Below are 27508 nucleotides of genomic sequence, written 5' to 3'. Positions count from 1 at the left end.
TGCGTCATTGTCATCCTCTTCCTCGCTGTCCTGGGATTCATCTCCATCGCTCTCCATTTCCTGCCTCCCCTGTGCCTCTGTCCCTGAACCCCTGACAGTTAGGGTATTTTTTCATATATATTCATTTAATGTTTTCTCCCCAACCTTTACACATTTTTGTGCCTTTTTATTTTTCTCTATTTTCTGTTTCCATGTATCACTTTATTTCTTTATAACTGGAAACTTTGAGTTATACAAAATGCAGTAGGCTATTAATATTTACATAAGTATTAGGATAATAATATCAAATTTATATTTATAGGTTAGAGTATTTTTCATATATATTTATATAATTTTTCCCCCTTTTGCACATTTTTGTGGCTTTTTATTTTTCTCTTTTCTTTATCTTTGTATCACTTTTTTTCTTTATAACTGGAAACTCTGAAAATAATTGAAACTTGTCAGTAAATTATTATTATTAATAATAATAGTAAAAATAGTAAAAAAAAACTTGTGGAGGGCCACAGGTACCTCACCTCTGCTACAATCTCTAATGCAGTTAGATTGCCAGAGTAATCTTGTGACGCAGCAGTCGATTCTTCCATTTCTACTACAGATAACGTTTGCCCTCCCTCCCCACCCTGTTTTATTTCCATGCAAGTCCGAGGAAGCGTGGGGCTGTGTGTGATTTATGCCTTGTGGCGATTGCACAAAGAAGTGAGAAAGCAGTTTGGTCCGACCGTCTCCACGATGTTCTGTCTCATAACTGCGACGCAGTTCCACCTGATGTTCTACTGCACTCGAACGCTCCCCAACGTGTTTGCACTACCCGTCGGTAAGCAGTTTTACCCGCCGTTGCCTTTAGGCTGAAATAACTTGCCGCTTGATCAGTAGTTACCGGTAATCCAGAATGGAAAACGAATGAGGTCCCAACCAAAGAAGAATGGCAACTTAAACTGATGGAATATGCACAGCTTGCGGACCTAACATATAGAATAAGAGAACAAGAAGAGTGTACGTTTAGAGAAGATTGGAAAATGTTTATTGAATATATGGGGGGGGGGATGGTGTACACTTGAAAAGGTGGGCAGCATTAAGATAAATTCAATGGTGTAAATAAGTTTTGATGAATGGAATAATGGAATACTGAATGGTCTAGTTCAGGCACGTCCAACTTCCAAGAGACTGTGATCTACTCACAGTATAAAAAGACCGGCTGTGATCTACCCATTGTCATTGCCAGGTGTTGTTGACCTTTTTTTTAGGGAAGGGTTGATGGGGTACAGGAGGCGGGCAGGTGTAGAGGACTCCCTGGTCCTGAATGGGGTAACTGTGCCCCTAAAGGACCAGGTGCACAGCCTGGGAGTCATTTTGGACTCACAGCTGTCCATGGAGGCGCAGGTCAATTCTGTGTCCAGGGCAGCTGTTTACCAGCTCCATTTGGTACGCAGGCTGAGACCCTACCTGCCCACAGACTGTCTCATCAGAGTGGTGCATGCTCTGGTTATCTTCCGCTTGGACGACTGCAACGCGCTCTACATGGGGCTGCCTTTGAAGGTGACCCGGAAACTACAACTAATCCAGAACGCGGCAGCCAGACTGGTGACTGGGAGCGGCCGCCAAGACCATATAACACCGGTCTTGAAAGACTTACATTGGCTCCCAGTACGTTTCCGAACACAATTCAAAGTGTTGGTGCTGACCTTTAAAGCCCTAAACGGCCTCGGTCCAGTATATCTGAAGGAGCATCTCCACCCCCATCGTTCTACCCGGACACTGAGGTCCAGCACCGAGGGCCTTCTGGCGGTTCCCTCACTGCAAAAAACCAAGTTTTACAGGAAACCAGGCAGAGGGCCTTTTTGGTAGTGGCGCCCTCCCTGTGGAACACCCTCCCACCAGATGTCAAAGAGAACAACACCTACCAGACTTTTAGAAGACATCTGAAGGCAGCCCTGTTTAGGGAAGCTTTTAATGTTTGATGTATTACAGTATTTTAATATTTTTTTGGAAGCCGCCCAGAGTGGCTGGGGAAGCCTAGCCATATGGGCGGGGTATAAATGATAAATTATTATTATTATTATTATTATTATTATTATTATTATTATTATTATTATTATGCAAAATTAACCATGGACAGGGAAGAAATTGATATTTTAAAGTTGTTTAAATCAATGTTTTAAATTGTAAAACAGAAAATTTAATGAAAATTATGTTCTTATTTTTAAAACGGAACCCCAAATCTGGTCACACTTTGACAGATTCTTTTGTTTCTTTGTCCACCAGTTCTACTGGCAGTCACGTCCTGGATTCAGCAAAAGCACCGCTCGTTCATCTGTTTCTCGGCGTTGGCCATTATTGTCTTCAGATCTGAGCTCTGCATATTCCTGGGTCTTATGCTTCTGATAACCCTATTTAATAAAAGGCTCTCCTTTGTGAAAATGCTTTCCTATAGCGTTCCTGCAGGGGCTCTCTGGCTAGGTAAGTCTTTTCTTGAAGACCCATTTTTCTTTCAGATTGCTTTTAGCGTCAATGCGTTTCTGTGAAGAACCAGAGGTTGGCTGTGGGTTATTAGTAGCTATTTTTATTTCTGGTTTTGAACAGCGTTCCGAAATGGCTTCATTAATTTTACGGATTGCTTGGCTGAACTCGGAGATCTTTCTAATTACTGTTCTGAAGTATTTTACTGCAATTGTGTTGTTGCTTTATAATGATAAAGGAAACTGCCTTGGGAGAATTGTTTGCATTGAAAGGTTGAAGCTAAAAAGCAACGATGGCCTAGAAATATTTAACAATTAAAATGCACCTTTGGACTTGTGAAGAAATAACCCCTTTGTAAAAACTAAGTCTTAAACACCTAGCATCAAATAGCTATTTTATTTTTATATATACAGTATAGTCTCCAAAGATATTTCAAATCACTTACCATCATATAATTTTTTTATACATACATAACGTCTTCTAGACTTCCCACTCCACCTTTCCTGATGTTTATTTTTACTACTTTTTATTAGCTGTTTTAAAACTTATTATCTAAGTCCTGATATCATTAATTCTTTCAATAATCTGCTGCTTATATTTCAAATCTTGCTTGTGACTTCAGCCCAGAGTGAAGGTTTTTATTCAACTGTAATTCAGATTGTGTTTTATGTCTTATCTGGGAAACAAATTCATTGCTTCAAGCTAAAAAAAAGAAAAGAAAAAGTGTTTTCCGTTTCACTTTTTACTTTGGGATTTTGCTTTCTTTTAGGCCTCACCGTAGCCTTGGATTCTATGTTGTGGAGGCAGCTTCTGTGGCCTGAGGGGAAAGTGCTTTGGTATAACACCGTTTTAAATAAAAGTTCCAACTGGGGAGTATCCTTTAATGTGTGGTACAGCATCAGTGAAGTCAGGTATTCTGAGCTGGCATGATCGTCCCAGCTGATGCCCTGTGATTTTCTCTCTCTCTCTGATTTTTATTGGTTTTACATATAATCACATTGCGTGTCGAGGTCCCCAGGGCCACCCCAATAACTCACACATCACATGGAATTTTTTGTTTAAGGTTTTTGGCATAATTTTGGCCACAACTTTATTAAAATACAAACAAGTGAGTGGCTGCTTAGGCATTGGTTGCGACTATCTGCACCCCCCATGGGGGGACTGTTATGTAGTGTAGTTTCACCCTGGGCCAACAGGGGGATACTGTATATAGTTTTCACTCAGGTCTGTAGATAGTTTTCACTCAGGTCCGCGGCAGTTATTTTAGGCGGGAACTCTGGGCTGTTGTGGTTACAATGTTGACAGCCGGCTGCCTATAAATACAGGCCGGCTGAGCTGTTGCAGTCAGTTCTATTCCAGCTTACCAGAATAAAGAGCTACTTGAAGAAATCGCTGTGCCGACTGCTATGTCAACCCACGACTTAACACTGGCGACGAGGATGGGATGGATGGACATCAGAGCACAGCCAGATGCGGCCAGCCTCTGAACTGAGCTGAATCACTGAGCTGAATCACAGAGCGAAATCACTGAGCGAAATCACTGGGCAGAACCAATTCAGAGCTGACTGTTCTGGCTAGAGCACTGTGTTCTATCCATCGCCCTTCACGCCGGCATCGGAATCATGGCTTCACTTGTGCCTCTACCGCCGTTTGCGCCAGCCTCTGAATCATGGGACTCCTACCTCGCTCGGTTCGACTGCTACCTCCAAGCCAACGAGCTGACAGCAGTATCAAAGGATCGGAAGCGGGGCCTATTCCTCAGCCTCTGTGGGCCTGAGGTGTTTGAGACGGCCCGAGCGTTGGTTGCGCCTGAAGCAGTCCAGGCAACACCATGGGACACGATCCAAGAGAAGCTCCGCAACCACTACGCACCAAAGCCGTCCAAGATTGCTGCCCGCCATGCGTTCTACCACCGGAACCAGGCAGAGGGGGAGTCAATCAACAACTACACCACCGCCCTGCGACAGGCTGCAATGCACTGTGAGTTCCGAGACTTAGACGATGCCCTGATGGATCGAATCGTCTGCGGGGTCCGGGACATCCATCTGCAACGGCGCCTCCTAGCCAAGCCAGACCTCACGCTACAGAAAGCCATTGAGGAAGCTGTGGCCTCAGAAGCTGCTGAACGCTCCGCCCAGGAGATCCGCAAGTCCAGCAGCCCGCGTCTTGCTAGGGAGCCAGTTCCGGTGCATCATGAAGAGGCCAGCAGTGAGGAGGCATCCTCCAGTGAAGACGATGACGTGCACCAGACAAAGCGGGAGCGCAGGAAGTTCCAACAGAAGTCCAAGGGCCAACCGGAATGTGCTGGCTGCGGAGGCAACCATTCCCGTGCCAAGTGTCGATTCAGAGACGCCATCTGTAGGAAGTGTTCCAGAAGGGGCCACATCGCTAAGGTCTGCCGATCGGCTCCGTCTGACACCCCCCCTTCATCGACTCGCAAGTCCAAGTCTTCACTCCAGTCTGCCAAGGAAAGTTGTTTCGCTCTCACCAACTGCCGCTGCCCGTCTGGAACCACGATTGGCCAAACCGACTCGCCTACGCGACGCAAGCTGAACGTCACGGTGCTCATTGAAGGAGCTCCATGTGACATGGAGATCGACACCGGGTCTGCCCTGTCCATCGTGTCATGGAGCACCATCAAAAGACTGGTACCCAGAGTGTCCAAAAGGCAACTCGACTCTCACCGCGTACACCTGAGAGACTACCAGGGAAACGACATTCCCGTGGTAGGCGTTGGCCGGTTCCAGATCGCTTTCAAGGATTTTTCGGGCCTGCTCCGGTTGGTGGTAGTCGAAGGTCAGCGGCCAAGCCTCCTAGGGCTAGACTGGTTTGATGCCCTCGGCCTGGAAGTCACCGGCATCAACTGCATCTCTAACGCAGAGACTGAGGGTCTGGTCAAAGACTTTGCCGAGGTTTTTGACGGCACCTTGGGCCAATATACAGGTACGCCCATCTCCTTTAGCCTTGATCCACAAGTCGCCCCCATCAAGCTAAAGCCACGCCGGGTTCCCTTTGCTCTCAAGGCTAAGGTGGACGAACAACTGGACAAACTGATCGCCCAAGGAGTTTTGGAGCCGGTTGACCACGCAAAGTGGGAAACCCCCATCGTCACGCCTGTCAAGCCAGATGGGTCGGTGAGAATCTGCGCTGACTACAAGTGCACGATCAACAAGGCACTTCAGCAGCACGCTTATCCGGTTCCTGTTGTCCAACACCTGCTGCATTCCCTGGGTGAGGGTAAGGTCTTCGCTAAGCTGGACCTTGCCCAAGCCTATCAACAACTGCCAGTCGATGATGCCACTGCTGAAGCCCAGACGATCGTCACCCACCGGGGGGCATTCCGTTGCCGCCGGTTGCAGTTCGGGGTGAGTGTGGCTCCTGGCATCTTCCAAAGCCTTATGGAGCGTCTCCTGCAAGGGCTTCCGGGCGTGGTACCATATTTTGATGACGTCTTGGTGTCTGCAGACTCACACCAGCAGCTGTTCGAGCGCCTCCGTGCCGTGCTGACCAGGTTCCAGGAGGCCGGGCTCAAGGTAAAGAGGGAGAAGTGCCAGATCGCCGTTCCACAGGTAGAGTTCCTGGGCTATCTTATCGATGCCTCCGGTCTTCATCCAACCACATCCAAGATCCGCGCTATCCAGCAGGCCCCCACCCCAAAGAACAAAACGGAGTTGCAGGCATTCCTGGGGCTGCTGAACTTTTATAACATGTTCCTGCCCCACAAAGCCACAGTGGCTGAGCCTCTTCACCGACTCCTTAGCACTAAGACGCCTTGGGCCTGGGGTCATCGGGAGACGGCGGCCTTCAACGCGGTCAAGGCTCTCCTTTCTTCAGACAGTGTGCTGGTACAGTACAGTGAATCCAGGCCGCTGGTCCTTGCCTGCGACGCCTCACCTTTTGGCATCGGTGCTGTCCTTAGTCACCGTTTTCCAGATGGAAGAGAAGCACCGCTCGCCTACTTTTCCAGGACACTATCTCCGACGGAACGGAATTACAGCCAGCTCGACAAGGAGGCATTGGCACTTGTGGCTGGAGTGAAGAGGTTCCATGAATACCTCTATGGCAGGACTTTTGACCTCGTCACTGACCACAAGCCACTCCTGGGCCTCCTCGCCGGTGATCGTCCAACTCCACCGGTCCTCTCACCACGCATGCTGCGATGGACTGTTTTCCTGGCTGCCTACCACTACCGGCTCATCCATCGCCCGGGGAAATCGATGGGCCATGCCGACGCCCTCAGCCGTTGCCCTCTTGCAGCATTTGTGGAAGACCCGGCTCCAGCTTCATCGCTCCTTCTGATTGAGGATCTTCCGGCAGCGCCTGTATCGGCTGCCACTGTGGCCTCCGCATCTGCCCAGGATCGCACCATCAGCCGGGTGCTCAACTGGGTGTGGAGAGGGTGGCCACAAGGGCCTTTTGCATCGGAGTTCCAGCCCTTCGCAACCAGACAACATGAACTCTCAGCTCATCGTGGCTGCCTGCTGTGGGGAGACCGCGTCGTGATTCCCCAGGGACTCCGTCAGCGTGTCCTGGAGGCTCTGCACGTTGGCCACCCGGGAATTGTCAAAATGAAGGCGTTGGCTCGGTGTTACGTCTGGTGGCCTAATATGGACGATGCCATCACTGCCTGGGTGTCCGCCTGTCAAGCGTGCCAGGAGTCGAGGCCTGCACCACCGGCAGCTAAGGGACACACCTGGGAGACGCCAAAGACACCCTGGTCGAGGGTGCACATCGATCTGGCTGGCCCCTTTCACGGCCGGACCTTTATGGTAGTGGTGGACGCCTATTCCAAATGGCTGGAGGTCGCCCTGATGCCCTCCACCACTACCGAAGCTGTCATCCGGGTGCTGCGAGGCCTGTTTGCGACGCATGGGTGTCCTGATGTCCTTGTCTCTGACAACGGACCGCAGTTCACGTCAGGCACGTTTGAGCGGTATCTTTTGGGACTGGGCATCCGCCATGCCCTAACGGCACCCTTTCATCCATCCAGCAACGGGCAAGCAGAAAGAATGGTGCGCTCGACAAAAGAGGCACTGGCGCGCCTGGACCGGGGAGACTGGCATGAGCGGGTCGCCGAATACTTGTTCGTGCAACACATCACCCCTCATGCGGCCACAGGGAGGAGTCCTGCTGAACTGCTTATGGGCCGCCGCCTCAGGTCACCGCTCGACCGGCTACACCCAGACTTTGCCGTGGCTGAACCCCCAGGCTGTGCCAACGCACCACGGTCATTTGTCCCAGGAAACCAGGTCTTTGCCCGGAACTATGTGGGGGACATCCCTTGGGTGCCAGCCACAGTAGTGGGAGTCACTGGACCTCGCTCGTACCAGGTGGCACTCGAAGACGGACGCTTGTGGCGACGGCACATAGACCAGCTTAGGCGCAGGGTTGGGGACTTGGACACTACCGAGGTGCCCCCAACTGCGCTTGCGGCTCCAGAAGAGGCACGTACAGATGGCGAGGCCCCACCTACACCTCCCTCGCAAACTGCCAGCGTGGAGCCGAACCAAGCCGTTGCAGAACAGACTCAGACCACTCCACTTGCGGAGGCTCCACCCACAGCAGCGGATCCAGGGGAGTTGGTTCCAACGCCACCTAGGGTCGCACCACAGCCTCAGCGAGAACTGTGTGGCCCTCCGGACTTGGCTACCAGTCCCCGGCGGTCTGGCAGAGTTTCCAAGCGCCCAACTTATTTAAAGGACTATGTTGTTGGACAGGTATCACTGTTGGTCTAAGTATGGGAAATGTAACCGATATGCTTTTGTGCTTAATGGAACCATTACGCATAGTGCTGTATATAAGGAAACCATTACGATTGTAACTAACGCCTTATCTCGGTGGGGAGGGGTGTTATGTAGTGTAGTTTCACCCTGGGCCAACAGGGGGATACTGTATATAGTTTTCACTCAGGTCTGTAGATAGTTTTCACTCAGGTCCGCGGCAGTTATTTTAGGCGGGAACTCTGGGCTGTTGTGGTTACAATGTTGACAGCCGGCTGCCTATAAATACAGGCCGGCTGAGCTGTTGCAGTCAGTTCTATTCCAGCTTACCAGAATAAAGAGCTACTTGAAGAAATCGCTGTGCCGACTGCTATGTCAACCCACGACTTAACAGGGACAGTCTGACATTCCGCACGCCTGCGAAAGTCAGAAAAGGGGAATATACTTGGGGTAGCGTCGGCGCAGGGAACCTGCCCTCAGCCCTCACCAAATGCGACCAGGAGCTCTTGCAATGGCCCGAGCCCCCTTGACAGGGTGGACAAGCAATAGTTAGCCCCTGATTCCTTTAACGGAATCCCTTGCAGCAGCAGCATTAGAGGGGCAGGCACAGCCAATCCATGCCCCTCAACCAACCAAACCATAAACCAATGCCTAACCGCAACCTTACAAGTTGTGACAATTTGCTACGCAGTAGGCAAAAACCAAATGGCCCCAGCCAATCAGCCAGATGGACAAAATTCCTTCCGGGCCCCTGCCCCAAGAGCAGACGACCCCATGACAGGCATAGCAAGGTCAAAGCGAACAACCCTAAATATAGGGAGGGGGGGACAGGCAATCTGATGCACGGGTGAAAAGAGGAAACCCTAGCCTCCTGCAAATAGTTTTAGCATTTCTGGCTGTCAATCAACAAATGGCAACATTAACTTCTTCCCAACAACAAGGGAAGCCCCAATCGTATCAGTGGCCAATGGTCAATTAGCCCGCCCCCCAACTTTGGAGTGTCCTGGCGGCCCCCACCGCAACACGTGCTCTCCATGAAGGAGAACACGCTTTACGTAACATCATATCCTCTTATTTTATCTATTTGGCTTGACTGATTGAGACTTTCAATTGTGAGTTTCGAGGCCCATGTTGGGCAAAAGATCCCTGCGTTGTAGGGGATTGGACTAGATGGCCCCTGGGGTCCCTTTACGATTCTATGTAAACTTTGCCCTTTCACAAAGCTGTGCCATATGGGAACACAGTGGTGCTTTGGTTCCCAAACTCAGTCCATTCCAGACGTCCGTTCCAAGGTGCACTTTCCCATAGAAAGTAATACAAAATGGATTAATCCGTTCCAGACTTTTAATAACAACCCCTAAAACAGCAATTTAACATGACTTTTACTATCCAACGAGACCATTGATCCATAAAATGAAAGCAATAATCATTATACTGTGCTATAAAATAAATAAGGCAGTATTGTAGATGATAAAAATTAAATTTAATTTCTTTTCTTACCTGCACTGATGATAGTCAGCTTTTATTCATTTCTGCAACCACACAATCAATCAATCAATCAGTTGCTGAACTGGGATTCCACACAGTCACAAAAACAAATGAACCGAAAAAGCCACAAAAACGCAAAATAAATAGCAAAAACAAAAGCACCAGACTTAATCCGTTCCGGAAGTCCGTTTGACTTCCGAAATGTTTGAAAACCAAGGTGCAGCTTCTGATTGGTGCAGGCGCCGCGGAAACAATAGCCAACAGCTGCATTGGACGTTCAGCTTCCGAAAAACATTCCAAAACCGGAACACTTACTTCCAGGTTTTTGGTGTTTCAGAACCAAGTCACCATTGTAGTTGGTATGTGCATTTATCCACATGCTCCTACTCTCTCAAACACGTGTCTCCTTTGGAAAGCCCATGTAAATACAGTGGTACCTCGAGTTAAGTATTTAATTCGTTCCAGAGGTCCGTACTTAACCTGAAACTGTTCTTAACCTGAAGCACCACTTTAGCTAATGGGGCCTCCTGCTGCTGCCGCGCTGCCGGAACACGATTTCTGTTCTCAGCCTGAAGCAAAGTTCTTAACCTGAAGCACTATTTCTGGGTTAGCAGAGTCTGTAACCTGAAGCGTATGTAACCTGAAGTGTATGTAACCCGAGGTACCACTGTACGTAATGTTTCTGTATTCCACTAAAATAGAACCTTTGTCTTTATTCAGGGCCTTTGAGTACGTAGCACGCTTCTTCACTGGAAACATTCCAAAAGGCAGTTTAAAAGAAAATTAAAATCCTTAACTCTTTTTTTGTAGACTTCTCCTTTCCTGTGGTATTTTTATTCAGCCATGCCTCGTGCCCTGGGTTGCAGTATCCTATTCATACCTCTAGGTGCAGGAGAGAGGAGGACTCGAATATTACTTCTACCCACACTTGGCTTTATTTTTCTGTATTCCTTTCTCCCACACAAAGAACTGCGGTTTATTATATACACTTTCCCAATCTTCAATACTGTGGCTGCCAAAGGCTGCTCACGAATGTAAGTTAAGATTTTAATTTTTTTAATCCTTTCGTCCTTTGTTTTATTGGTAATGCATTACTTGCCAGTTTTAGAATCACTTTGAGTTGCCTCCTTCCATCAAGGCTCACCTAACAAGGTAAAATTGACCTGAAGGAAGAAAAATGTGTGGATTTATGTTGGCCTAGAAGCCATTCATATCCTCTCTCTCTCTATTTACTCACTGAGCCACCACAACGTGTGGGGTTTTTTCCTGTATTTGAGTTGGATATATTACAGGAAGACAAGATCAGCCACCCCAACGTATGTGTCGTCCCCGTCCCCCCAATATTTGAGTTGGATATATTACGGGAAGACAAGATCAGCACCCCTAATGTGGGTTTTTTTCACCCTGTACAGTCATACCTTGGAAGTCGAACGGAATCCATTCCGGAAGTCCGTTTGACTTCCAAAACATTCGGAAACCAATGCCTGGCTTCTGATTGGCTGCAGGAAGGTCCTGCAGCCAATCGGAAGCCCCGTCGGATGTCCGAGTTTCAAAGAACGTTCGCAAACCAGAATACTCACTTCTGGATTTCAATCATTTGTTTGGGAGCCAAGGCGTTCGACTTCCAAGTTACGACTGTGTTTGAGTTGGATATAATACACAAAGACAAGATCAGCCGCTAAGTCTCGCCTCCTTTTCTCCTTTGCAGTCTAAACAACTACAAGAAGTCTTGGTTGTATAAGTTGGCATCTCTCTTTGTTGCAGTACACCTTCTAGCTAATGCTGTCTACTCGGGAGTATCGCTGTATGTTTCCCACTTCAATTATCCTGGAGGAGTCGCCATGCAGAAACTCCACCAGTTAGTGTCTCCAACATCAGGTGCGTGAAGCCGAGATGAAACTTAAGGAAGAGACTTTTGGGCTCGGGTCCCGTGACAGTCCGTGGGGGGCATCGTTTATGCATTTGTAGATGCGTCGCTCGGCTTCGGGAAGCTGCTTTGAGGAGGCAGCTCGGAATGGAGAAGCGACCGTCCTATGTTCACCGCATACGTCCAAAACACTGCAATGCCACTGATGGGCGGCGCCAGGTTTTCAACACTGCAATGTATCGCCAGCCAAATGTTGTGATACGGTGATACATCGTGATGTTGAAAAGCTGATGGAGAAACGAGCTGTGTCGGGTCTGGTTCTGCAAGGCAATGTGTCAGGGACCGTGTTGAGGAAGGTCCCCTCCTCCTAATCCTGATCCTGAATCTTCTCAGGAGCAGGAGGACAGTATAATAATAATAATAATAATAATAATAATAATAATAATAATAATAATACTCTGCCCATCTGGCTTGGTTTCCCCAACCACTCTGGGCGGCTTATTGGAATTGGAAGAGTGGTTTGCAGAGGGGCATAGTTCAGAAGGCAGAAGCTAGGAAATACTGGATGGGGAAGAGCTAGCAGAAGAAACAGTAGGAGAGAGAGAGTTAACAGATTCACAGTCTCTGGGCAACACCCACTCCCCTTCCCCAAAGTCCCGGAGAGCTCAGAAAGCGTCACAAAAGAAAACACAAAGGCTCCAAGCTCAGATTACAAGAGATAGGAGTGATGTACATTAATTGGGACGGAGCGGGGCGTGACCTTAATTGGGAGCACCGCCATTCTGGTTAGATGCTTTCTTTTGTTCTTCCTTGTGTTTATTAAAGAAGCTAACTAGTTAGAATTCCCTTTCATTTGATCGGCCATGGGGGAGGAAGCTGATTCCCCGAAGCCTGACACAATGCAGTGAGACAACCTCTGATCCCTCAGCAGGAGTGACAGCAAAGTCACCCCAGTGCCTCATGGGGCCCGGCCTGAGGTGGCCTGTTCCTCTGCACACATCAGAGTGAGTCCGTCCCAACACCTGGCACACCGAGGGAAAAATGAGCTCCATCGACTCTGGCACCTTGCGGCCAGTGTGGTGTAGTGGTTAAGAGTGTTAGTCTCGTAATCTGGTGAACCGGGTTCGCGTCTCCGCTCCTCCACATTCAGCTGCTGGGTGACCTTGGGCTACTCACACTTCTTTGAAGTTTCTCAGCCCCACTCACTTCACAGAGTGTTTGTTATGGGGGAGGAAGGGAAAGGAGAATGTTAGCCGCTTTGAGACTCCTTCGGGTAGTGATAAAGCGGGATATCAAATCCAAACTCCTCCTCCTCCTCTTCTTCTTCTCCTTCTCTCAGTTTGAAGAGCAGAGCATGATGGTGCCTAAGTCTGGTGGCATATCGTGGGTGAACGGCGGCACCTCTCCTGACTTGGGAAAGGCAGCAGTTTCACCTGCGATACACCGCCGGGCAAAGACGCCATTGCACTCTGGTCCTCAAACCGGCCCTTGGTTGTATCGATGCATTGCCCAGGCCCAGATACCACTTTGAGGTCACAGCTTCCCCCAAAGAATTCTGGGAGCTGTCATTTGTTAAAGGTGCCGAGAGCTGTTAGGAGACCACTGTTGCCCTCCTGGAGCTACGGTTCCCAAAAATGGTTTTAAAATGTCCCTCTTCACTAGGAACTCATGAGGACTGCAGCTCTGGGAGGGGAATGACATCATAGTGAGGAGGATGACATCATAGTGCTTAAAATGTGGCCAGTGGCTAAGGAAAGGTTAAGTAGCCACCTATGAATTCACTGGTTTAAATTCCCTGGACGGCAGGTAGATTGAGGGGCAGATCTTTGTAGCAGGTCAGCAAAAAATCCTGGCGCTCAGTTGCTCATCCAGTGTGGTGCTCTCTAGATACCGCTGGTCCATCTGTCCCAGACAGCACAGCCAATGGTTAGAGATGATGGGAGTTAGGGTCCAACAACATTTGGGGGGGGCAGCACGGTGGTCACCGCCAGCTTAACAGCAGCAGCGACAATAAAGTCCCCCCCCACACACACAAAATAACATAAAATAGGTTGACGAGATAAAGAAAGCTTGGAGGAGAGAGGAAATCGGAAATGGATTTCTGCAGGGAGGGACTCTGAGTTTGATTCTGGTACTGGAAAGTAATTATTTTGCTGGGCTTGTGATCAGAGGTACCATGTTCTAAATAATAATAATAATAATAATAATAATAATAATAATAATAATAATAATAATAATTTATACCCCGCCCATCCACTCTGGGTGGCTTTCAACAAACTATTAAAATACAGATGTCCATTAAACATTAAAAGCTTCCCTAAACAGGGCTGCCTTCAGATGTCTTCTAAAAGTCTGGTAGTTGTTTTTCTCATTGACATATGCTGGGAGGGCGTTCCACAGGGCGGATGCCACCACTGAGAAGGCCCTCTGCCTGGTTCCCTGTAACCTCACTTCTCGCAGTGAGGGAACTGCCAGAAGGCCCTTGGAGCTGGACCTCCGTGTCCAGGCTGAACGATGGGGGAGGAGATACTCCTTCAGGTATACTGGGCCAAGGCCATTTAGGGCTTTAAAGGTCAGCACCAACACTTTGAATTGTGCTCAGAAACGTACTGGGAGCCAGTGTAATTCCAAGTATATGTCCATTATTTTACACCAGGCTCCAGCTGGCGGACAACACACGGGGTTGTACTAAAAAGCATGTAAATTCTCCCTACCCCAGTGTTGATTAAGTTTTACTCCTTCCCTTCAAGTGTTTCTGTATTGAGCTCCTGTTTATTCAGAAGCACTGTTTTGTTCTCTCCTCAGATGTTTCTGTCCATATCGATGCAGCTGCAGCACAGACCGGGGTGTCTCGGTTTTTAGAAGTCAATTCACGTTGGAAGTAAGATATATATATATATTTTATAATAATCATTTTTATTGGTTTTCCATTACAGTCCAGTAATAGCCTCATTACAACAATACCAATTTATAATACAATTATTAATACCAGTCATTCAAATGCCGAATTGTATAATTTAGATAAAGTGTTGCACAACAACTAATATTCCTGCATTTCAGGGGGTTGGACTAGATGACCCCTGGGATCCCTTCCAACCCTACAGTTCTAGGATTCTATTATTTTATCATTAATATTAAACTAGTTACTTATTTATTTATGCTTTTCAAATGTATACATTTCACTAATTTTATATATTTCACTAATTTTACAATCATTTTGACATTTCAAAACTTGACTTCCTTCCGCCTCTTTCTCCACTTCCTTCAAATTTTTTTCATATCTTCTGCATATCCAAATTAACTGAATTTACTCTTTTATTCATCTTCTTTAAATATATACTCTTATAAAACTGCAGGTTATTACCATAATCCTGCCAATGTTTTTATCTGTTTATAATTTATCGGTAACTATTCAATAAACCGTTTCCATTCTTTCGTAAAAAAAATAATAATGAAAATGTTCTCTTGATTTCTTATTCTTCTTAATACGAATAAGAACTAGGATTCTATTCTAGATGCAGTTTTGGCTTTTGACGCAATCTGCAAATTGAGTAAAGTTGTGGGCTTACTATATCGCCAGAGTTCACAAAGGAATCTTCCCATTTCCCATTAATGGAAATCTAGGCAAATCTTTTTCCCAAACTGGGGAGCGCTTCGCCTTCAGAACTGCCTAAATTCAGTTAAACGGATGTCAGCACGATTAAGATGTGTGTGAGAAGCCTCGGCCCTTCGGCAGGAGCCCGTGTTTCAGCTCTGAGCACCTACATAAACTCAGTGACTCATATAGGACACCTGAGCTGCCTTTTCATCGCCGTGCCTCAAAAATCTGCCTCAAGAAAAATGGCTGGCAGCTGATTGTCTTCCTCCGGTGACTGACGGCGCATCAGCTTGACAGACATGCTAACGCAAGGCATGCTCTCTATCATCTGGGCAAAACCAGGATGAAAGGACGGGGCTGAATAATAGTGTTTGGCAGAGCTTGCGCCTTAATGACAGCTTCTTCAGTAGCCGGGGGCAAAGTATTACTCGAGGAGCCAGCCAGGTGTTTGGTTTGCTCCTGCAAGCATCCCATACTTACTGTTTCAATTAGCAGCTAGCTTAGATTACGTGCAGCTGGCAACTGCAACCCAATTTATGAGGGCGGGAGCATCTGCCCAGCGACGGGCCAGGTTCCTCAAACAAAAAAGTCTGCACTGTTTTGCACAAGACTTGTTCTTCATACTTAGGGATGGAGGGAGATTATTCTGAGGAGCAGACTGCCCTGTTGTTGTTCTTTTCTGCCGGACCTTGGCCAACCTGGTGCCTCTTAGATATTTTGGGCTGCAGATCCTGTAGTTCAGATAGGCTGCGCTGCTAACACAGGGCTGAAGACTTTAATGGGTGCGATTAACTGGAGCCAGCCAGCCTGGCTATTCCCTTAGCTCCCCAGGTGTCTGTGTGCAGCCTACCCTTCCACAATGCCAGAGGAAGCCAAGCAAGTGTTGCAGAGCTGATGCATGAGAGTGAAAAAGTAAGGGAACAATCAGAACAATTTGTCATTGCTAGCAAGGAAGAGTCGTCGTGGTCTGCTACAGAAGTTTGCGTCGCCTTCTGTGCAGTTCGTGAGAAGAGCCAGGGTGGCGTAACGGTTAGAGCGTCGGACTAGGACCTTGGGGAGCAGGGTTCAAATCCCCAATCAGACAGTGAAGCTCTCTGGGTGACCTTAGGCCAGTCGCCATCTCTTAGCCTAACCTGGGACGCGGGTGGCACTGTGGTCTAAACCACTGAGCCCCTTGGGCTTGCCGATCAGAAGGTCGGCGGTTCGAATCCGGACAACGGGGTGAGCTCTCATTGCTCTGTCCCAGCTCCTGCCGACCTATCAGTTCAAAAGCATGCTGGTGCAAGTAGATAAACAGGTACCACTGCAGCGGGAAGGTAAATGGCGTTTCTGTGTGCTCTGGCTTCCATCACGGTGTCAGAAGCGGTTTAGTCATGCTGGCCACATGACCTGGAAAGCTGTCTGTGAACAAACGCCGGCTCCCTTGGCCTGAAAGTGAGCTGAGCACCGCAACCCTATAGTTGCCTTTGACTTGACTTAACCGTCCAGGGGTCCTTTTCCTTTTATCACCTCACTGGGTTATTGTGAAGATGAAATGGGGGGGGGGGGTGGACGGTTAAGTCCAGCTTTCTAGGTCATGTGGCCAGCATGACTAAACCGCTTCAGGCGTAATGGAACACCATGATGGAAACCAGAGTGCATGGAAATGCCGTTTACTTTCCCACTGGAGCGGTACCTATTTATCTACTTGCACTGGCGTGCTTTCGAACTGCTAGGTTGGCAGGAGCTGGGACAGAGCAACGGGAACTCACCCTGCCACAGGGATTCGAACCTCCGACCTTCTGATCGACAAGCCCAAGAGGCTCAGTGGTTTAGACTCCAAGTTTGGCGTGTATAAAGTTGTGGCCTCCATTGACCATAAGGCATTGTGTCTAAAATAAGGCAGGCTCAATACTGCGTAGGAATCGCATCCGCTGAACTTGAAATCATTGTCCTAATCTCAGATGCTTCGGGATAGACTGAGACTGATGGAAGGGATGCGGTTCTATTTGTTATTCACAAACCTCAAGTCTGATTTAGCATTAAAGGCAGGTTCCAGTTTTTAATTTTTTTTAAAGAATAAAGACATCAAACGCTCTTTACATCTTGGCCGTAGACACAGTTTGCAAATGAGGTAGACTTAATGAGATGTTTACTGGACCAGTATTTTATGTGCACATCATGTTCTCCATTCTGTCTGGAAAATGCGGCTAAATCGCCTGAAGCATCCCCAAAGAAACTTATATCAATTTTAATGCCTCTCTCTGGGGGCATTGTTAATAGCAAAGGGAAGTACATGTTGTTTAGGATTTGGGGAGGTGAATAAGACGTGCAGCTTTTTGCAATCGGAATAGTGGGCAGGGCTGCATTTATTCGATGCGCACAGGCATTCTGCCATCGCTACAAGTTGGGCAGCTGTGCCCTGTTGCTGCTTTAACCCCACAGAAAAGGCTTGATGCCCCCTATCACAGGCTCGCCGTGGTGTAGCACCTTCTTCTCCTGGTTGGCAGCCATTCCAGTCGTGTTTCAGTGTGCCATTCCAACCTATGCCCACTTTGTCCTACACAATTGATTTGGGTACAGGTGGTACCTTGGGTTAAGAACTTAATTTGTTCTGGAGGTCCGTTCTTAACCTGAAACTGTTCTTAACCTGAAGCACCACTTTAGCTAATGGGGCCTCCTGCTGCTGCTGCTGCGCCGCCGCCGGAGCATGATTTCTGTTCTCATCCTGAAGCAAAGTTCTTAACCTGAGGTACTATTTCTGGGTTAGCGGAGTCTGTAACCTGAAGTGTATGTAACCTGAAGCGACTGTAACCCAAGGTACCACTGTATTCATGACATCTATGCTAGATACTCTTCAGGGTAGATAGTGACAGATTTCAGCGTCTGCAGGTCTAATGTTGCACCTCTCCTTTCTGCAACACCTTTATTTTTTTTAATGAAATGATAGTGCAAAGAAGTATCTGTGCTATTCAATTACAAAACAGTAGGGCGATGGGATAGGCAAAACAGCCTAGTTTTTTAAAAATTGCCCAAGTTTGGCATTTTTTTAAAAAAAATCTTCCTTGCTCCCTAGAACATCATAGATAACCTCCCTTGTTTCATTCCACACTGTTCTATTTATGGCCCAGGAGTTGAATGTGGTTCGCAGACCTATCTTCTCCTGGGCAAACTGCCTAGGCTACTCTGTCTCTCAGACTGTGCTCTGCCCCCTTCTGTAGTCATTTTTGAGGGACTGGAATGTGACCTTGAACGATGATGCCTCTCTCTTGCCCGGAAAAGGATGGGGAGTTGTGCGTGTGAAGGTTGTCCTTATGAGAATGTGGCTCTCGAATAACATGCTGTTATTCTTTTAAGGAGAACTACTTGAAAATGATTTACAGAGGGTATTTAACTCCAAGTAGGCTTGCTAAGGAAGAATTGATGCTTTTGAATTACGGTGCTGGAAGAGACTCTTGAGAGTCCCATGGACTGCAAGAAGATCAAACCTCTCCATTCTGAAGGAAATCAGACCTGAGTGCTCACTGGAAGGACAGATCATGAAGCTGAGACTCCAATACTTTGGCCACCTCATGAGAAGAGAAGACTCCCTGGAAAAGACCCTGATGTTGGGAAAGATGGAGGGCACAAGGAGAAGGGGACGACAGAGGACGAGATGGTTGTATAGTGTTCTCGAAGCTACCAGCATGAGTTTGACCAAACTGCGGGAGGCAGTGGAGGACAGGAGGGCCTGGCGTGCTGTGGTCCATGGGGTCACAAAGAGTTGGACACGACTAAATGACTAAACAACAACAACAGGCTTGCTAAGATGTATAAAGACTGAATCAGATAGGTGTTGGAGATGCAAAGAGGTGGAGAGAATGTTCTTTCATATTTGGTGGACTTGTAAAAGGGTAAATGATCTATAATGAATTGGAAAAAAATGTTTAAAAGTACTTTCCCCCCAAAAATCCAGAGTCCTTTCTGTTGGGGATAATTCAGACTGAATTTCCCAGGTGTCAAAAAAGGTTATTTATGTATGCCACTACTGCAGCCTGTGTTTTCTTTGCCCCCAAATGGAAAACGAGCGAGGTCCCAACCAGAGTGGCAACTTAAACTGATGGAATATGCGCAGCTTGTTGACCTAACATATAGAATATGAGAAGAGGAAGATCATATGTTTAGAGAAGATTGGAAAACGTTTATTGAATACATGGGGAATAACTGTGTACAGCCGAAAACGCTGGCGGCATTAAGATAAATTCAACAGTGTTAATAAGTTTTGATGGATGTTATAATGGAATGCTGAATGGTATACTTTCTGTAAAATATGCAAGGATTTATGATATGCAAAATGAACCGTGGAAAGAGAAGAAAGGAAGTCATTTATATTTTAAGGATGTAAAAATGAGTAAAACAGAAAATTTAATAAAAGTTATATGCAAGAGAGAGTGAAAGAGAGAAAATGTGGCTCTGGAGCCCCACCACAACCCAAATCCTTCCACGCTGGAACAGTCTCAACCATTTCCCCCGCTTAAATTCCGCAGAGCATTGTGAAAGCTCTAGAAGCAACTCATGAGCCTTTGCAGGCCGAGGAGCAGAGGCTGGCAAAACCGGCCCAGATCCGCCGGCACAGACATCACAAGACACTCATGCGCGCTATTAACTGCACTCCCTGCCACTCTTGGCATCACCCATTGGTTTTCTTCATGCATGCTTGGAGGAAACCGATTACTGGGATCCATTCCGGCCTGGCTTCAGGCCTGGTCATGGCACTCAAACTGCCTTGGGTGGAGGATATTTCTCAGGAAGGAGATGGGGGGGAGAACCACTCTGCTCATTCAGTTGGATCTCTTGGCAGCTGTTGGTACTGTGGACCATAGAGTCCTTCTGGAGCATCTCAGGGAGGTGGAAGTTGAGGACTCCTACCACCAGGGCTGCTTCATTCTGATGGTGCAGATGAAATATCATGGGTAGAATTCTACGGGACGCGGTGCCGAAAACAGGCAAGATCCAAGGATCCCCCAGGCAGGAACCTCCAGATGGTGGAGACGTCATGTGCCATCCTGGTGCCTGGGCATCTTCACTTGGTTGCAAGAGGCCAATATCCAGGTGCAAAATGCGCCTGGCAAATTTTGAACGCTGCCCTCCTGATGTTGTTGCCTAGCATTATTATTCCTCACCATGACAGCAGAGACTGATGTGAATTACACGAGTCCAGCGTCACAAGCTGTGTGGCACGCACAATTTTTATTGTTGGTTTTAAAGTTGGGTATAGGGGACGCGGGTGGCGCTGTGGGTTAAACCACAGAGCCTAGGGCTTGCCAATCAAAAGGTTGATGGGGTGAGTTCCCATTTCTCGGTCCCTGCTCCTGCCAACCTAATGGTCAGGGGTCCCTTTACCTTTACTAAAGTTGGGTATAGTGCAGGAATAGTGCAGGAATAGTTGTTACCCTGGGTCAGCAACCTTTTTTGTGCCTGCAGGCTTTTTGAGTGAGCGCCATGGGCCGCGGAGGTCGGATCCAGTAGAATTAACCTGAGCTTTGAAAAGCACATAGAGCTGAAAGAGGAAGTGGGAAAGAGTGTCCTTCTTCTGGCTTCCTATGAAGGACTTGCTCACAAATTTATTGACAGCTGCACGAATTATGATAGCTAGGAAGTGGAAGGGGCAAGCAGAATATAAAATGGAAGAATGGCATAAAAAGGTGTGGGATATAACAACTGATGTCCATTAAACTTTAATTAGTTTAATGTTAAGTAAACGTCCAGTGTGCTTCCAACGCCATAAATCTTATCTCAGCAGAGAATTTCGTGCAGCGGTTGAAGAAGGCAGGAGAGTCAGTATCTTTCAATGAAGAATCCTGGAGCAAGCACTCTGGAACTCAGAAAAAAAACTTTATTTACAAAAGAAAAACCCTGGCCATAAAGCACACATGCTTTTATCTCCGGCATAAAGAAAACTTTACTCTAAACTTAACTCATATTAGCAAACATGCCCATGGCCACAAACTGAGTCTGCGAGTCAGGTCGGGGGGGGGGGGGGAGAGAAAACACACGGGTGAACTGACTATTTATACAAACTAACTCACATTCCTGGATGCTTAATGATTTCCAGCTGCTCAGTGATTAGAGCGACTTGTTACCTCTTAACCCTTTAGTACCAACAATTTATGATAAATTAATGTGTGCCATTAAGGTAAGACGGGGAATATGCAGGAGAAATGATTCTGAGGAGATATGGAGGGTGTTTGTACAATGCGTACTGTTAAAATGGAAAGGGGAAAAAACCATCGCAAAAGTTGTTGAAATTTTGGGAGGTTGGGGAGTTACAATGGAATGGTCTCGGTGGTGGGGTGCATTTTCTTAATTCTTATTTACTTATGATTATTACTTCGTTGGGACACTGGTGGCACTGTGGGTTAAACCACAGAGCCTAGGACTTGACGATCAGAAGGTCGGTGGTTGAGCTCCCGTTGCTCGGTCCCGGCTCCTGCCAACCTAGCAGTTCGAAAGCACATCAAAGTGCAAGTAGATAAATAGGTACCGCTCCGGTGGGAAGGTAAACAGCGTTTCCGTGCGCTGCTCTGGTTCGCCAGTAGCGGCTTAGTCATGCTGGCCCCATAACCCGGAAGCTGTACAATAAAGCGAGATGAGCGCCACAACCCCAGAGTCGGCCACGACTGGACCTAATGGTCAGGGGTCCCTTTACCTTTTTATTACTTCATTAAAATAAAATTACAATTAAAAAAGAATGTTTAAAATGTAAATAAATATAAAATAATACAGTGGTACCTCGGGTTAAGTACTTAATTTGTTCCCAAGGTCTCTTCTTAACCTGAAACTGTTCTTAACCTGAGGTACCACTTTAGCTAATGGGGCCTCCTGCTGCTGTGGCGGCACCGGAGCACGATTTCTGTTCTCATCCTGAAGCAAAGTTCCTAACCCGAGGTACTATTTCTGGGTTAGCGGAGTCTGTAACCTGAAGCGTATGTAACCTGAAGCGTATGTAACCCGAGGTACCACTGTAATAATAATAATAATAATAAGAAGAAGAAGAAGAAGAAGAAGAAGAATGTTCCCACTACTATGCCTTGCTTATTTCAAGACTGGAGCAATGATCTTTTGAAAAGAAAAGAAAACAAACTAATAGCAGTTTCTTATTGCTTGTTTCCTTAACAGGTATGACAAACGGGAGGACCTCATGCCAGGTGACCCACTCATGTTTTCTTACACACATCTACTTATGGAGATGAACCCTGTTCACTTGTCACATTACGAGAAGACTCACAGAGTGCTGGCGCACATCCATGGGACCATTGGGATCAGATTGAATTTTACTGCGCTGCCTCCTGTTTCTTTGAACTTGAAATCCAAATTGGTATTGTTGGAAAAGTTTCCCACGTCGGCCGGGATGTAATTTTGCAAACAAGCGCCACGTACGTTTGTCAGAGAAGTGCTGTTGCGCCAGTTGCAAACTGGAAGGCAGTGGCTGTGGAAGATTGAGAGAAACCTTCCCCCCTGCTCCCCTTTCTTGCGAGAGGATCGCATAGACGTGCATTTATATGTCAACATATATGGCACATTCTATATGTATTTCCACACAACTAAAACCTGATACCAAAATAAAAAATAAAAAATCGTGCAGACGGTTGTTTATTGTGTGTCCCACAAAGATGTAATGCACACTTTGAAACATCTGACAGATGTGTTGTGTTCTTATGTTATTTCTCCTGCGTTTACCTAAATGTGAAAGGTAAAAAACTGCGTGTGTCCGTCCCCCACCTTCTGCAACCGACTGCTAGGTAAACACCTTTGTTGTTAGGGACTATGGCATCTAAAATTTAAATTTGTTCTGGGCTTGCTCCGACAATCGGATTGGCTACACGGTGTGGGAAAGCAGGATTGCCCCATAGTGCCTGTTTTTCTGGGTGGACACGTCTAGGTGTCACATTTGAATAGCCTCTGCATGCAAGAAATCCAACATGCAGAGGCCAAAGCTTGTATAATAAAATCTGTGATGTGCATAGCTGGCAAGCGTCCCTTATTTGGAGGGACATTCCCTTATCCCAGCGCCATGTCCCACTGCTGTCCCTTATTGATGGATGTCCCTTAAATTTCCTGGGTTTCAAAGGAAGCAGCTCCTCTCCCTCCCTCCCTCCCTGCCGGCCAGGGAGGAGGGAGGCTCCAACTGTGTTGCTTGGCTGCCCAGCCCGCCCTCCTCCAGCCTCCTCTCACCAGCCTCGGCCCCCGGGAGCCCCTCCCCGCCGGGACTGGTGGGAGACTCGGGCCCCTCCGCCTCCATCCTCCTCGCGGCCGCCGAACTGAGCGTCTCTGCCTGGGGCCTCCCCTCTGCCCATCGCCGCCGCTCCCGCTAGGCCGTACTGCGGCTGTGCCGCTGAAGGACCCGGATGAGATGGGCAGCCTGGCATGGCCTATGAATTGCTGAGGAGCCTTGAGAGGACAGCGAGGGCAACCATAGAGAAAGCAGTTCAGAGAGGAGGAGGCACGGGCAGGTGTTCCAAGAGCTACAAGGGAAGGACCGCAAGTGCTTCTCCCATAGATTTGTAGTGGTAGACTAGCATAGATGGTCTGATCTGCAGGTTTACTTCAGGCGCTATTCCCCCCCCCCTTCCTCCCGCCCCGCCTGATGGAACCGAGAGCTGCAGATGGAGCATGAGAGAAAAGATACAGAACCGCAGCTGCATCTTCGTAGCTTGTACTTCGTTTTGCGCGAAAAGTGGTTGCTGCTTGTAGTTATTTAATTGCAGTGTTTCATCGGTTGGTGTCTTGAGCAGCAACCTCTGGAAACGAATGGCTAAAAACCGGCGCTGCTCTCCAAAATTACCTGGTCCCTTTTAAGTGGTTGACCAAAATCCCTTATTTTGGCTGCTAGTCCCTTATTTTCAAGGCTGCTGGTCCCTTATTTTCAAATCTGTAAGTTGACAGCTATGGTGATGTGACTCTGATTGATGCTTGTATCTACTGAAGGTGCAAAGGCACAATTCAAACACAACAGCCATATGTGCTGGGCCCAAATACAGGAGTTTTAACATTCCCTGTATCCTGTTACCGGTAACATTTCTGAAATAGCTCCCTAGTCTTTTTGCAAGCAGCCGATAGTTTAATTAATATATCACAATGGACGACCCCCTCAAAAAAGGAAAAAAATCAAGCTAACACCTTCAAGGTGCTAATGAGAGCTATCCAAACGTAAATTAGGAGTAAAATACCATACCACATTTCACAGAAGCAACAAATCATAAGAATTGGAAGGGACCCTGAGGATCATCCGGTCTGACCCAATACAGAGATCGAACCTGCAATCTTGGCGTTATTGACACCCCCAACTAAGCTGGGGATAATTTTTTTGTGCATGTTTTAATCATTGCAACTCATTTTGGGAATTCCGGCTGTGAAATGCAAAGCCTCATTAATCCGTCGTCGCGGCGAAGCCACCTTTAAATAAAGCCAACATTTCCTTGCTTGTTTTAATTTAAAAAAATGTGGTGCTTTTCAAGTGGTAGAGAAATACAGTGGGAATTTTCAACCGAGGCAGATTAGCGATTGCAGCACATTTTCAGTGTGACCACAATACAGCACCTCGTGGAAAGAAATGGGTTTAGAGTCAACTTAACAATTGTGCCAATAGCCTGAAACCAGCTGGCAGGGACACTGAGCTGCCCCTTTGAGGAAAAGGCATTTCTGTATTCTTTAAGCATTCTTTAAGATGCTTCTTAAAATTATGCATACGGACTTTATTTTCATTCAAAGAGAGTTGAGCACCCGGGTTCATAATTTTGGGCGTAGCCTTAGCACAGCATGAGCAGGGTGAAAATTTATCTCAGTGCATCAAATGCCAACCTGCAAAACCAGTTCACCTACTGTCCTGCAGTTCCCTTCTCCCTCTGCCACACATGTGATCAATTTTATTCTGCGTCAAAGAGAAGAGTGCAATAGTTCTTCCTTGGTGTGTGATTTATTCAGGTATTCAGCAGCAGCTGGTTTCACTAAGGGCAGGTGAGGTAGTAACCCACATGGAAGCAGCATTATGTGCTATCATAATGCTGTTTCAGCCAGGACTGTAACATGAATATCAGGTATTGTAGTCTTGCTGACTGTACCAGACCTTGCTAATAAGACACACCTATTGAATTAACTCCTTTTAAACACCAATTGGAATAACGCCTTTTAAACAAATCCCCCCCCCCCGCGGGGGGGAGAGCCTACTTCTTCCACGAGTGCCGGTTCCCATGGTATTTCACACAATTTGGGGAATACCTGCTGCTCCAAGTATGTGCAGTCACTAGTTGTGACGACAGGCAAGAGCAGGGGTCGGCAAGGTTTATTTTGCCTGGGTCAGATCAGTCATGTGCGTGCCCACGATTTCCGGCGGCTGCGCAGATGTGATTTCCGGCGCCACGGAAGCGAGTACAAGCGCAGCGAGTGGGTAACGCGGTTCAGGGGTGACTCATGGGCCGGTCAAACAACTTCCATGGGCCGCTTCTGGTCCATGGGCCTTAGGTTGCTGACCCCTGGATAAGCAACAACAAACCTATGGTCACATAACGCATACTCAGTAAACACATGAGACGTAACTATGCAGCTACTACTATGCCATAAGATCCACTGTCCCGTAATAGCACATATGAGCTTTAACTACTGATGAAGCCCAGGACGGTGAAACAAGGCCAATATTCCGGAAATCCTTGTCTCAGACTTTGTGAAAGGATTTTGTGGAACTGTAACAACCTTTCATGTGGATGGTTTGGACTTTATGAACAGACAGGTGGAATGGACACCATTACACTGATGGACCTTATGCATGAACTGACTATAGAATGATCTGATCCACTGGGTCTTCTGCTTTGTTCGTTTGTTGAACTTGTAAGTTACTCCTGTTGAAATTTACAATTTGATACTATGAATAGTTTATCTTATTTATCTAAGAACACAGCTGGTTACGTCTCATGTGTTTTTTGACCCCTGGATAAGAGCTTAATGGCCACATAGATTTGGCTTGCCTTCAAATATTGGTTGAGTCGATGAGATGTACGGACAGGTACTCCCCCCCCCCCTCCAAAGTTAGGAATGTTAAATGATTCCCAGGGCTGAATCCCAATGGAAAATGGTAGAGGCTTCTGTAAATATCACTTGCCTTCTCTCAATGGATGCATCTGATGCTATCCGACATGTCTCCATGTAGGAACATCAATATGGTTAAAGCCCTGGCTGCTAATACTGCCATCTTTGTCCCAATTTTGAGAGTCAGTGTTCCCGACTGCTCCTGAAAACCCCATAATCCACCCATAACAGATGTTAAGCTATCCTGATATCCTGGATCCCCCCTTGGATCTTAATTAACTTTTGGACGGATCCCATTTGGCCCCAGGTATCTGCTATGTCTTCCATTTGCCAGTAAAGTCCAGCAGTTCATCCCCTATCACCCCTATTTGCCCCAGCAACTCAAAACACCCTTTTCTTAAGAAGTCAGTTGAAAGGTATCTGCCCAACATCAGAGCCTAGGGGGAAAGGTTTTTTGCAATTTGGTTAGCTCAAATCCAAATAAAACATGTCACTGGTTAAATGTGGGTCCACCACTGATTACTTCCCAATGTGCATTCCTGTACCCCACTCTAATTTTCAATAAACGGTACTTTAAATACAGAGGTTATACCTCAATAATTATGACAGAATAGAATAGGTAATACTGTATACGTGCGTAAACAACTCGTTTTATGAATCACATTATTCAAGCATGAAGGCCAGGATCAAGACTGCAGTGTTCTCAATTTTTGTTGTTAAAACAGCAGCCTTCCCAATACCATATGCTAAGCATTCAGAGTCAGAAATACCAGCAGAAATGTGCAAGCCATTGAGCTCACTTCAAGTTGATGTTGGGTCACCGGCAGTTTGACTTTTTCCCTACGGCTGCAATAATTTTACCCCCTGAAAGCCATGGTTAGCCATGGTTTATTCAACAAGCCACAGATCAAAGAAGTGTTGGCTTGTTTCTCCAAATCTTGGTTGGTTTTCTAGCTGCTCATGTCTTTGGAGCTTGGTGGATGTCTGGGGTGGAACGCTCAAACAAACAAGTCAAGGAAGGTTACAGGATTCAGACATAATGCCAAACCATCATTAAAACAAGCCATGGTCCATAAGCTAAGCCAAAAACAAACCATGGCTTCACGTTAAAAGAGTACCTCCTTCCCTACAGACCCTATGGTGTTAACATAAGCCCCTCTTTGTGGTTCCACCATACTCAAGTTTGGGGATGGCAATCTGGGGGAAGGTATTTCTGTGGCAGCCCAGAAGAGGATATTCATTGTGAAATTCCCTCTTCCAAGAGTCATGTATCTGGTACCTTATCATATGCTGAAGAAAACACCTCTTTGCCCTGGCCTTTGAATACAGAGAGTGTTA

At 47.0% G+C, this 27508-nt stretch overlaps 1 protein-coding gene across 1 annotated transcript in view; it reads left to right on the top strand.

Moving 5' to 3' along the window:
* Nucleotides 1–23112, top strand: part of ALG12 (ALG12 alpha-1,6-mannosyltransferase) — a 31653-nt gene extending 8541 nt beyond the window's left edge. The window contains exons 4-10 of the mRNA XM_083463623.1: nt 641–814; nt 2263–2457; nt 3227–3330; nt 10476–10699; nt 11374–11543; nt 14338–14413; nt 22268–23112. Coding sequence (XP_083319749.1) covers nt 641–814; nt 2263–2457; nt 3227–3330; nt 10476–10699; nt 11374–11543; nt 14338–14413; nt 22268–22505 — 1181 coding nt within the window. The 3' untranslated portion in view covers nt 22506–23112. The remainder of the gene's footprint in view (nt 1–640; nt 815–2262; nt 2458–3226; nt 3331–10475; nt 10700–11373; nt 11544–14337; nt 14414–22267) is intronic.
* Nucleotides 23113–27508: the final 4396 nt, after the last annotated feature.

Source organism: Podarcis liolepis, assembly GCF_965112155.1.
Source record: "Podarcis liolepis genome assembly, chromosome: 10".
Classification (NCBI taxonomy): Eukaryota; Metazoa; Chordata; class Lepidosauria; order Squamata; family Lacertidae; genus Podarcis; species Podarcis liolepis.
The sequence above is the reverse complement of the archived record's forward strand: the minus strand, read 5'-3'. Positions and strand labels throughout refer to the sequence as shown.